The sequence below is a fragment of the Pseudorasbora parva genome, chromosome 19 (assembly GCF_024679245.1).
Source record: "Pseudorasbora parva isolate DD20220531a chromosome 19, ASM2467924v1, whole genome shotgun sequence".
In the NCBI taxonomy this organism is placed as follows: Eukaryota; Metazoa; Chordata; class Actinopteri; order Cypriniformes; family Gobionidae; genus Pseudorasbora; species Pseudorasbora parva.
In genome coordinates, this window is record NC_090190.1 from 30,445,568 (window position 1) to 30,458,200 (window position 12,633).

The 12,633-nt window shown below is 37.1% G+C and overlaps 1 protein-coding gene across 2 annotated transcripts in view; it reads left to right on the forward strand.

Moving 5' to 3' along the window:
• The window catches only part of atp9b (ATPase phospholipid transporting 9B), a 76,082-nt gene extending 71,109 nt beyond the window's left edge, over window positions 1–4,973 (forward strand). Inside the window, exons 28-30 of one of the 2 annotated variants that reach the window (XM_067426577.1) lie at window positions 637–840; window positions 1,913–1,945; window positions 2,266–4,973. In XM_067426577.1, the coding sequence (XP_067282678.1) occupies window positions 637–840; window positions 1,913–1,945; window positions 2,266–2,402 (374 nt within the window). In that variant the 3' untranslated portion in view covers window positions 2,403–4,973. The remainder of the gene's footprint in view (window positions 1–636; window positions 841–1,912; window positions 1,946–2,265) is intronic. The other variant, XM_067426578.1, reaches the window with a different exon arrangement.
• The last annotated feature ends 7,660 nt before the right edge of the window (window positions 4,974–12,633 follow it).

Genomic DNA, 12,633 nt, shown 5'->3' on the forward strand with positions numbered 1-12,633 from the left:
TTCATGAATGTGATTTTCGGACCGTCGCCAGCTCTCACGCGCACACGGCTTCCTTATCCGCACTGTAAATCGATCCGCGCAGCGAGCAAGAGAGATCAGTGTCCCCGTCTGACAGCTCCTGCTTTTTAATTAAACCTTAATACAGAGAGACAAGAACAACAGGGAAATATGAGCAAAGATTTCATTTAGTCCAGAGAGTAACCCTGAGGAATGTTCGCCGTATGAAGAGAGGCAATTATGTGATCAGTTAGAGGCCATTAGGCTGGATTGTGCTGGCGTTTATGATTAAAATGAAAGCAGAGACGGTTACAGTAGGCTGAGGAGCCGAGTGAGCGTGGAGCCTTGTGAGCAGGGGTCAGGGCTCGACGTGCTCATGTGTGAATCGGGATCAGACCATGAGCGAGGGTCAAGAAATCACGGAAGAATCTCATTCTTGGTGGACATCAGTAAACCTTATAGATTTGCCAGGTCTTGCAGTCTAACTAACTGTCGTTAGTTATTCCTCCCTTTCATTTAATAACCACTAATCTGTTTCATGCACATGTGTTTATACTCATTATAACACCAAACTGACTGCTTAGCTGCATCTCAGTCCTTGTTAGTTGAACTCAAGCACATCTTCTGTTTGTCCACCAGGGGGCATCCTGATGTACGGGGCCCTGGTGCTGTTCGATCAGGAGTTTGTGCATGTGGTGGCAATCTCTTTCACTGCTCTGATCCTAACGGAGCTGCTGATGGTGGCGCTGACTATCCGCACATGGCACTGGCTCATGGTCGTAGCCGAACTTATAAGTCTAGGCTGCTACTTTGCTTCCCTCGCCTTCTTAAACGAATACTTTGGTAAGAACTGACAACAGTGCAACACATTTTATGAACATTCTTACTTTATTATTTATTTTATCATTTTAGTTATATTATTTTTCACTTTGTTTAGTATTTACTTATGTGCTGATTATTTGCTTTTTATTTATTTTTTATATTTTAATTATTTTAAATTATGCAATTAAATTCAAACCAAAAATATTACTATTTTGTCTGTCTATCCATCTGTCTATCTATTGATCTATTCACCTGTCTGTCTATCTATCTGTCTATCTATCTGTCTATCTACCTGTCTATCTATATTGTCTGTCTGTCTTCACCATAGATAGATGGATGGATGGATGGATGGATGGATGGATGGATGGATGGATGGATGGATGGATGGATGGATGGATGGATGGATGGATGGATAGATGGATGGATAGATAGATAGATAGATAGATAGATAGATAGATAGATAGATAGATAGATAGATAGATAGATAGATAGATAGATAGATAGATAGATAAAGTAAATTTAAACAACATATTAAAAATAAATTGTAAATGAAAATATCTTTTTTGACAATCTGTCTGTCTTTCTGTCTGTCTGTCTGTCTGTCTTCACGATAGATAGATAGATAGATAGATAGATAGATAGATAGATAGATAGATAGATAGATAGATAGATAGATAGATAGATAGATAGATAGATAGATAGATAGATAAAGTAAATTTAAACAACATATTAAAAATAAATTGTAAATGAAAATATTGAAGATCTGTCTGTCTGTCTATCGATCTGTCTGTCTGTATCTGTCTATCTATCTGTCTGTCTGTCTGTCTGTCTGTCTGTCTGTCTATCTATCTATCTATCTATCTATCTCTGTCTGTCTGTCCGCACCTTTAATGATATGGTCTGCTTTCTCTCATAATTAAATAAAAGCCCAAAAAAGTGAAAATGTCCCCTGTAACAGATACCCTATAAGCTCCGTTTTCAATGTTTCAACCAAACACACACATTAATTCAGACTGGTGCACTCTCTGAAACCACAATTTTTAAGCTCTTTCTTCTTCTTTCTTTCCGTCTCTGTTTTGTGACTGTGCTTTAGGCATAGGTCGTGTGACCTTAGGAGCTTTCCTGGGTAGGTTTGTCTTCCCCCTGTGTTCTCTCTGTTGTTTCACCAGCTATCATTTCCTGCCTCCACAAACATGTCCGTTCTCCTCCCTCGGGTTTCACTCTCGTGTGGTGTGGGCCCCTGGATGAGAAGGAGCCATTCAAATGTGCCGTAACCCTGTGATTACTCATTTTTCAGAACATTCCATCGTCGCAGTGCATCCCATCCATTTCATCCTCCGCCTTTTTCTCTTTGTTTTTTTGTTTTTTGGTATCGTGAGATAATGTACGCCTTGATGATATAAATGAGCTTGAAGACACATCTTCATATGTTTTGTTTGTCTTTAGATCTTTCGTTTATCACAACACGGGTGTTCTTGTGGAAGGTGTGCGTCATCACGCTGGTCAGCTGTCTGCCGCTTTACATCGTCAAATACCTGAAGCGGAAGTTCTCCCCTCCCAGTTATTCCAAACTTTCCTCCTGAGCTTTCCAGAAGTCACGGTGTCAAAAGGCATGCAGACACATTGATAAGCACATGTGACAGCTACATCAAACACTTTAAAACGGATCTGATTCTTTTTTTTATTATTGCTGGATGTTAATTCACCCAGAAATGAACATCTTGATATCATTTGCTCACCCTCGTGTTGCTCCAAACCTTTATGGCTTTCTATATTTTCTGTGGAACACAAAAAGAGAAGTTTAGCAGAATGTTCACGCTGCCCTTCTCCATACATTGGATAAACTCCAAAATTGCACCTAAAACGCAGTCTTAAAGGAGTAGTTCGCATTAAAATAAAAATTAGCCCATGATTTACTCACCCTCAAGCCATCCTAGGTGTATATGACATTTTTCTCTCTGATGAGCACAATCAGAGCTGTATTAATAAAACCTTGACACTTCCCAGATTTATAATGCCAGTGAATGGGGCCTATGAGTTTGTAGCTCAAAAAGGCACAGCCATACTTCATAAATGCACTCCACTTGGCTCCGGGCCTTCTGAAGCCAATCGATGGGTTTTGTAAGAAAAATATTTAAATATAATTAAAATATAATATAAAGTCAAATATCTAGCTGCCGGCAGACCGCCTTCCATATTCATCTTGCCCCCATCACTGTACAAAGCTGAGAAGCTTCAGCATATTAATATAACTCTGACTGTGTTCATCAGAAAGAATAAAGTCTATAATAAATAAAGAATGTATAAAGAAAATATACACCTAGGACGGCTTGAGGGGGAGTAAATCATGGGGTCATTTTAATTTTAAAGTGAACTACTCCTTTAACTTGTGTTTGATTTTAAAGGAAGCGCCTACTTTTTCGGAATGACATGAGGGTGAGTAAATAATCATTTTTGCATAAACTATCCCTTTAAGTGTCAGCTATGAATGCCCAAAAGTGCTTTATGATGCTTATGTGTGCTTCATGAATACTTATTCAGTGACATAATGTGATTTGTTTGTATATATACGTTGCCGTTGGACTAATATGAGTGTTTCTGCGCTCATCATGTTTCTGCACTTAAAGATGATGAGACAGTTGTTGGACAAAACAGCGAGTGGTATTGAGTACTTGAAGAGGCTAAATGAATGGGACGTCACTTTTTACTTACCTCGAATGTATGTGAAGGCAAAATCAGTTTTTTATCAAATGGATTTTTAACTTTCTTTTTTTTTATTATTGGTGTTATATAATGATGTTCGTAGTTTAACAATACAATTAATACAAGTATTATTAGCATTGCCATACCCATCAGCACTTTTCCTTCTGATTTTGGCACATTTCACATTATTAACTTTATTATTAATGAGATCCGGAGGGGCGGGGCTTGGTAAATAGCTGTGGTTATGATTCGAGTGTTCTGATTGCACGAGTGTATACTGAAGTTGAGTTCGGGCAGCTCTGGTTTCCTGTTGTGCTGTGGCTGCTGCTGCTGCTGCTGCCATATGATCCTGCTGCAAAACTGTGTAAATGTAAACCAGAGCACAGCGTGTGTTCTTACAGCGGGATCTATTTGTTCTGGGAGCAATGGCGTCCTAAATGACATTGTATTAACATTTGAGACTGACAAATCAAACTTGATTGTACTTGAATGTACTTTTGTTGGATTGGTGTTATAAATGAATGACTATTTTTAAGAGTGTAAAACCAAAATGAGTAGAGATGCACTGTAATTTTTGCATTTCCTAAATCACCTATGGCACATGCTCATCAGCAGTTACTTTTTTTATTGGCAACGGCGCCATTTATTTTGGACTTTCGCTATTTTTCGAGTACGTTCATAGGAAATACTGCACATGCTTTGGTCCCCTATTGGCTGTGCTGACGGTGTGGCTTAATGTGTAAGATCATCTTGCCTTATCTTTATGAAACAAGTCAGCTGGTATGAGGAATGAGTTTTATCATTCACATTATTTTCTATACTTGGATGTGTGTGTGTGTGTGTGTGTTTACAATGCTGAATGAGACAATGCCAAGCAACATGTGCCGTACGCTGTTCCTTTCTTGCTGTGCGCAATGGTGGATTTCATTTGTGCTTTGAAGACGCAGTTGTACTTTACTCAGGAAAACCACTGATTATTTCTACTGTATATAAACCGTCATTTAACCCTGTGACAGCCTAACAACTATAGCTTATTTATTATTTGAGTATTTGGCTTTTGTTTTGTTTTTTTATTGACTGATACATAATGGAAATGTGATGTTTCTGTGGTGTTACTGCGACTGTGGGCGTACTGTACTCTGTCATCAGCACGATGGTTTCAGCAGTATAATTTAACATTTTAATGATTGTTGATGTCTGATTAAAAAGCAATATGTTTCCAAGTGGATGCTTCTTTTTAAGAGGTCTGAATTTTTTTAGTGGTGGGCTAACGTGTAATCCATTAATGTTTGGTAGCACTTTTTACATACAAAATACACATTGGTGTTAAACTAATAAAGGCAAAATCCCACACCGTATAAAAAAAAAAAAATGGCTGCCTTACATTTTTAAGTACAATCAACTTGGATGTTTGTCATGTCAACTTAAATATTAAACTCACTTAAAAATTAGTTGAATTTTGTGTAAAATGTTTTTTTTAAACGATGAAAATGTATCTACTTATTCTGATGAGTTTTTCTGATAAAAACTTGTTAACTTATTGATCATATAATTTGTTACAGTACATGTATTTTTTTAAAGAGAAAACTATATAAAATAAACTTATCTTGCATCAAGTTAAAGTATGAAATTTAGCTAGTTTTTGGAATATTTAATTGGCTTGTCAAATGGATTATTATTATTATTATTTTTAATTCGATTTTTTTTTGTTCGATTTAATTCGATTTTTATACAAATTCATAATGTAATAACTGCAGATAATGTAAAATCTTCACATCATTTAATTGTAATAAAATGTTCATAATGTAATAATTCTCAAAACAAAATTGAGCTCATAATTTTGATAATAAAGGATCAAAAACCTCATATTTTCTTTATTGTAATGGCTTTTAAAACAAATAAAAAAATATTGGTATTGCCTTACAGTATTGAAAAAGAAAATCTAAATCCAAACCTGCAGAATGCAACAGATTTAAATATTCATGCCATTATTATTATTATTATTATTAATAATAATAATAATAATAATAATAATAATAATAATAAACAAAGCTTTGGCATTACTTTACAGTACATTTTAAAAATCTAACTTCAGTCTTAAACTGCCTACAAAATCCACCAGATTACTGATACTGATTTCATTTATATACCGTGATTTAGATTTTTAAAATGTCCACTAAAGAATACCAATGCTATTTGTTAAATAAAAATATAATAATAAAAATAATTACATGCATATTTAAATGTTTTAGTTATTAATGGAAATTGCATGTTTTTGGTGAGTTTATAATATAATGTTCTTATAATGTGAAAAATTATATACATACATAAAAAGTATATACATACACACACACACCGTTTTTACCATACTCATGGAAAATTAAATTCAGTTTGGAAATTATGTCAAACTATGACAAACATCTATAGGAGATCGCAGTTTGGGTGAGAAATCTTTACTTGACCACACATGTATTTGTATGTTTTAATTCTAACCACTAGAGGGCGACATTTGCACAGTATCAGTGAAGGCAAACTTTGGGCCCACATGGAAACTACATCTGCTGGTAAGATTGCTGTTCGACAGTAAGCTTTCAGAGTTGTGCGGCTCCTGGTTTCTGTCCACATGTTAAATAATAATAATAATAATATTTTACTACTGTGTGTAGTATGTTTTGTCTGCTTTGTCTCTTTGAGGGACGTCAACATATCCACCAGTGATGTGTTGTAGCTTTTTGTATATTTTATCCGCATTTATTTATTTATAATTTTTTATTAGCATTAGATCAATAATACATTTTATGTCTTTACTTTTATTTTTTGGTTAGATATAGATATAACTCGAATATCATCAAAAGTTGATTTATTTAACTAATTTCCATTCAAAAAGTGAATCTTATATTACATTCGTTCTTTACATACAGACTGATATATTTCAAATGTTTATTTCTTTTAATTTTGGTGATTATAACTGACAACATAGGGAAATCCCAAATTCAGTATCTCAGAAAATTAGCATATTACTTTAGACCAATACAAAGGAAGGATTTTTAAAAATCTTGGCCAACTGAAAAGTATGAACATTTACAGCACTCAGTACTTAGTTTGGGTCAGTACTTCCTTTTGCCTGAATTACTGCAGTAATGCGGCGTGGCATGGAGTCGATCAGTCTGTGGCACTGCTCAGGTGTTATGAGAGCCCAGTTTGCTCTGATAGTGGCCTTCAGCTCTTCTGCATTGTTGGGTCTGGCATATCGCATCCTCCTCTTCACAATACCCCATAGATTTTCTATAGGGTTATGGTTCAGACGAGTTTGCTGGCCAATTAAGAACAGGGTACCATGGTCCTGGTTCCTTTGGGACTGTGTGCAGGTGCCAAGTCCTGTTGGAAAATGAAATGTGCATCGCCATTGAGTTGGTCAGAAGCAAGAAGTGCTCTAAAACTTTCTGGTATACGACTGCATTGACCTTGGACCTCAGAAAACACAGTGGACCAACACCAGCAGATGAGATGGCCCCCCAAACCTTCACAGATTGTGGAAACTTTACACTGGACCTCAAGCAACGTGGATTGCGTGGCTCTCCTCTCTTCCTCCAGACTCTGGGACCCTGATTTCCAAAGAAAATACAAAATTTACTTTCATCTGAGAACATAACTTTTGACCACTCAGCAGCAGTCCAGTCCTTTTTGTCTTTAGCCCAGGCGACATGCTTCTGACACTGTCTGTTGTTTAACAGTGGCTTGACACAAGGAATGCGACAGCTGAAACCCATGTCTTGCATACGTCTGTGCGTAGTGGTTCGTGAAGCACTGACTCTAGCTGCAGTCCACTTTTTGTGAATCTCCCCCACATTTTTCGCAATCCTCTCCAGGGTACAGTTATCCTTCATGTACACTTTTTTTTCTACCACATCTTTTCCTTCCCTTCACCTCTCTATGAATGTGCTTGGACACAGAGCTCTGTCAAGTCAGCAGTCTTCCCCATGACTGAGAGACCCTCTTAAGGCCTTTGCAGGTGTTTCGAGTTAATTAGCTGATTAGAGTGTGGCACCAGGGGTCTTCAGTATTGAAACTTTCACAATATTCACATTTTCTGAGATACTGAATTTGGGATTCTCCTAAGTTGTCAGTTATAATCATCAAAATTTAAATAAATAAACATTTGAAATATATCAGTCTGTGTGTAATGAATGCATATAATATACAAGTTTCACTTTCTGAATGGAATTAGTGAAATAAATCAACTTGTTGATGATATTCTAATTATATGACCAGCACCTGTACATCACCAGTCAAAAGTTTGGACACGTTTGACTGAATAATCAAATCTAAAATCTTTAGTTCTTGAAATTGGCTTTGTAGACAAATTCCCCTTTATTATTATTATTATTATTATTATTATTATTATTATTATTATTATGGAAATTGATCAATTGGATCAAATAGTGAAGGGAAAGCATCCAACAAGTGTCCAGCTTACACAACAATTAGGCATAATATTGACCGGTGAAGTGAATAACTCTGATTATCTCTTTATTACGGCACCTGTTGGTGTGATATATTAGGCACCAAGAACATTTTGTACTCAAAGTGTTAGAAGCAGGAAAAAAAACAAGCGAGTTTGACACGGGCCAAATTGTGATGGCTAGACGACTGGGTCAGAGCATCTTCAAAACTGCAGTTCTGCTATTGTGGGGTGTTCCCGGTCTGCAGTGGTCAGAATCTGTCAAAAGTGGTCCAAGAAATGAACAGTGGTGAACCGGAGACAGGGCAGTCAAGGCTCACTGATGCACGTGGGGAGCGAAGGCTGGCCCGTGTGGTCCGATCAAACAGACGAGCAACTTTAGCTCAATTTGCTCAAGAAGTTAATGCTGGTTCTGATAGAAATGTGTCAGAATACACAGTGCATCGCAGGAGCGACATAAAGGATCTCCTGCTAACATCTTGGTGCCAGATACCACAGCACAGCTTCCCCCTGAAGTCTAGTGGAGTCCATCCCTCGACGGGTCAGGTCTGTTTTGGAGGCAAAAGGGGGACCGACACAATATTAGGTCATAAAGTTTTGCCTGATTTGTGTGAAAATCTAAGATGGATACAAGGTTGTCATGTAGGGAAATTGTGACTATTTTACCGTTCATCTTGTATATTTCTTGTGTATGGACTATACACTGTAAAAAAAAAAGAAAAGAAAAAGTTCCTGACTTGGATGTTCGTTTCCTTTCAACTTAAATTTAATTTAATTAAAATGGCTTAAAAGATTAGTTGAATCTTGAATAACATGAAAAAGTAGTATAGTGACTTATTTGGGTGAGTTAAAGCAATATTAAAAAAATATTTTGCTTTAACCTATTGAACATGTACTTTTTGAAAACTGATATGTATGATATGGTAGGTCATGACAACATATGTTTTTACATTACTTCAAATAAAAAAAATAAGCTTTCAACTTTGTGAAATTCATGCAACTCATCAGTTTAATTTGTTGAAATGACTTCCAAAACAACCAAAAATTAATATTGTGGAATGGTTTTACTATCTCAAATGGGCTTTCTATTTTAAGCTATTTTAAAATAGAATTTATTCCTGTCAGGTCAAAGCTGAATTTTCAGCTTCAGTGTCACATGATCCTTCAGAAATATTCTAATATTTGATGTGCAAGATGAAACATTTCTTATCAATGTTGATAACAGCATGCTATTTTATATTTTACAGAAATTTCAAAAGAACGTTTATTTGAAAAATAAATCCTTTTTAACAGTATGTCTTTTTTTTATTGTTTGAATTTGATGCATCCGTGCTGTTTTTTTTTTATTGTTGTTTTGTTTTTTTTTACTTTTTATGCACATATTGCTCCATTTGTTTTATTTCACTGTTTTGATGATTTTGCTATTATTTTATATGCAAAGTAATAATAAAGAATGTGCAGGTGTGTCCTTTGACTGGTTTATTGTACTGAGATTATCAGCCTTCAAACACACAGACAATGTGTTATCAACCCCTCCACCCAAACTCACCCACACGCGCTGTCGAGCAGGAAACGCGTGGTTTACAGCGACCCCGCACTACATGTGATGGTCCACTGACACTAACATGCCAGGAAGCTTTCTCTTTCATCTTATCTATCTATCTTCCTCCCTTCCCCTTCTCTCGATCTACCTTTCTTCACTTCTACATCTAAACTTAATTTTGCTGTGCCAGCTTTCGTTTAAAAATGACCCAAATCCGCTGCACGTGCCTGTGTGGAGTCTCCACCCTTTGATGTGTTTGTGCACTGGACATTTCCACAGAGGTTGCAGGGCAGTTGTGTTGTTTTATCAGCCACATGTAGGGCACAACACGCGTCATTGTGTTTTGCTACTGTCTCAAGAGTATCTGTTTTTCCAAAGCATTGTGTTTCCTGTAGGTGGACACAGATTTGGGATACGCCTTTAGCTATGCACTTTCTTACTGTTGATGAAAACCTTCAGCTGTATTTGTCAGCAACCATTTCTACAGTAAAAATATCCTCTCTCTGTCTGTCTGTCTGTCTGTCTGTCACCTTTGTCTGTCTGTCTGTCTATTTGTCGTTTTGTCTGTCTGTCATTTTATCTGTATCTGTCTGTATCTCTGTCTGTCTGTCTATTTGTCGTTTTGTCTGTCTGTCATTCTGTCTATCTATCTATCTATCTATCTATCTATCTATCTATCTATCTATCTATCTATCTATCTATCTATCTATCTATCTATCTATCTATCTATCTATCTATCTATCTATCTATCTATCTATCTATCTATCTATCTATCTATCTACAGTCTTGTTCAAAATAATAGCAGTACAATGTGACTAACCAGAATAATCAAGGTTTTTCGTATATTTTTTTATTGCTACGTGGCAAACAAGTTACCAGTAGGTTCAGTAGATTGTCAGAAAACAAATGAGACCCAGCATTCATGATATGCACGCTCTTAAGGCTGTGCAATTGGGCAATTAGTTGAATTAGTTGAAAGGGGTGTGTTCAAAAAAATAGCAGTGTGGCATTCAATCACTGAGGTCATCAATTTTGTGAAGAAACAGGTGTGAATCAGGTGGCCCCTACTTAAGGATGAAGCCAACACTTGTTGAACATGCATTTGAAAGCTGAGGAAAATGGGTCGTTCAAGACATTGTTCAGAAGAACAGCGTACTTTGATTAAAAAGTTGATTAGAGAGGGGAAAACCTATAAAGAGGTGCAAAAAATGATAGGCTGTTCAGCTAAAATGATCTCCAATGCCTTAAAAGGGAGAGCAAAACCAGAGAGACGTGGAAGAAAACGGAAGACAACCATCAAAATGGATAGAAGAATAACCAGAATGGCAAAGGCTCAGCCAATGATCACCTCCAGGATGATCAAAGACAGTCTGGAGTTACCTGTAAGTACTGTGACAGTTAGAAGACGTCTGTGTGAAGCTAATCTATTTTCAAGAATCCCCCGCAAAGTCCCTCTGTTAAAAAAAAGGCATGTGCAGAAGAGGTTACAATTTGTCAAAGAACACATCAACTGGCCTAAAGAGAAATGGAGGAACATTTTGTGGACTGATGAGAGTAAAATTGTTCTTTTTGGGTCCAAGGGCCACAGGCAGTTTGTGAGTCGACCCCCAAACTCTGAATTCAAGCCACAGTACACAGTGAAGACAGTGAAGCATGGAGGTGCAAGCATCATGATATGGGCATGTTTCTCCTACTATGGTGTTGGGCCTATTTATCGCATACCAGGGATCATGGATCAGTTTGCATATGTTAAAATACTTGAAGAGGTCATGTTGCCCTATGCTGAAGAGGACATGCCCTTGAAACGGTTGTTTCAATAAGACAATGACCCAAAACACACTAGTAAACGGGCAAAGTCTTGGTTCCAAACCAACAAAATTAATGTTATGGAGTGGCCAGCCCAATCTCCAGACCTTAATCCAATTGAGAACTTGTGGGGTGATATCAAAAACGTGTTTCTGAAGCAAAACCAAGAAATGTGAATGAATTGTGGAATGTTGTTAAAGAATCATGGAGTGGAATAACAGCTGAGAGGTGCCACAAGTTGGTTGACTCCATGCCACACAGATGTCAAGCAGTTTTAAAAAACTGTGGTCATACAACTAAATATTAGTTTAGTGATTCACAGGATTGCTAAATCCCAGAAAGAAAAAAAATGTTTGTACAAAATAGTTTTGAGTTTGTACAGTCAAAGGTAGACACTGCTATTTTTTTGAACACACCCCTTTCAACTAATTGCCCAATTGCACAGCCTTAAGAGCGTGCATATCATGAATGCTGGGTCTTGTTTGTTTTCTGACAATCTACTGAACCTACTGGTAACTTGTTTGCCACGTAGCTATAAAAAAATATACTAAAAACCTTGATTATTCTGGTTAGTCACATTGTACTGCTATTATTTTGAACAAGACTGTATCTATCTATCTATCTATCTATCTATCTATCTATCTATCTATCTATCTATCTATCTATCTATCTATCTATCTATCTGTCTGTCTGTCTGTCTGTCTGTCTGTCTGTCTCTCTGTCTCTCTGTCTGTCTGTCACCTTTGTCAGATGTCGTTTTATCTGTCTGTCTATCCATCCATCCATCCATCCATCCATCAAGCTAGCTATATTTCTGTCATTTTGTCTTTCTGTCTGTCTGTCGTTTTGTCTGTCTGCCTTTCTGTCGCCTTTGTCTGTCTTTCTGTCACTGTCTGTCTGGCTGGTTTTTTTTCTGTTTTTCTTTCTTTCTTTCTGTCTGTCTGTCTGTCTGTCGTTTTATCTGTCTGTCGTTTATTCTGTCTGTCTTTGTCACCTTTGTATGTCTTTCTGTCGCTCTGTCTGTCTGTTGTTCTGTCTGTCTGTCTGTCTGTCCGTCCGTCCGTCCGTCCGTCCGTCCGTCCGTCCGTCCGTCCGTCCGTCCGTCCGTCCGTCTGTCTGTCTGTCTGTCCGTTTGTCTGTCGTTTGTCTGTCTGTCGTTTGTCTGTCGTTTTGCCTGTCTGTTGTTTTGTCTGTCTGTTGTTTTGTCTGTCTGTCGGGACATTCTAAAACGCTTAATGTGAAAAACGCTTAACGTGTCTTAATGTACTAAGACGGTTAAAAACACTAAACTCAGGAAACA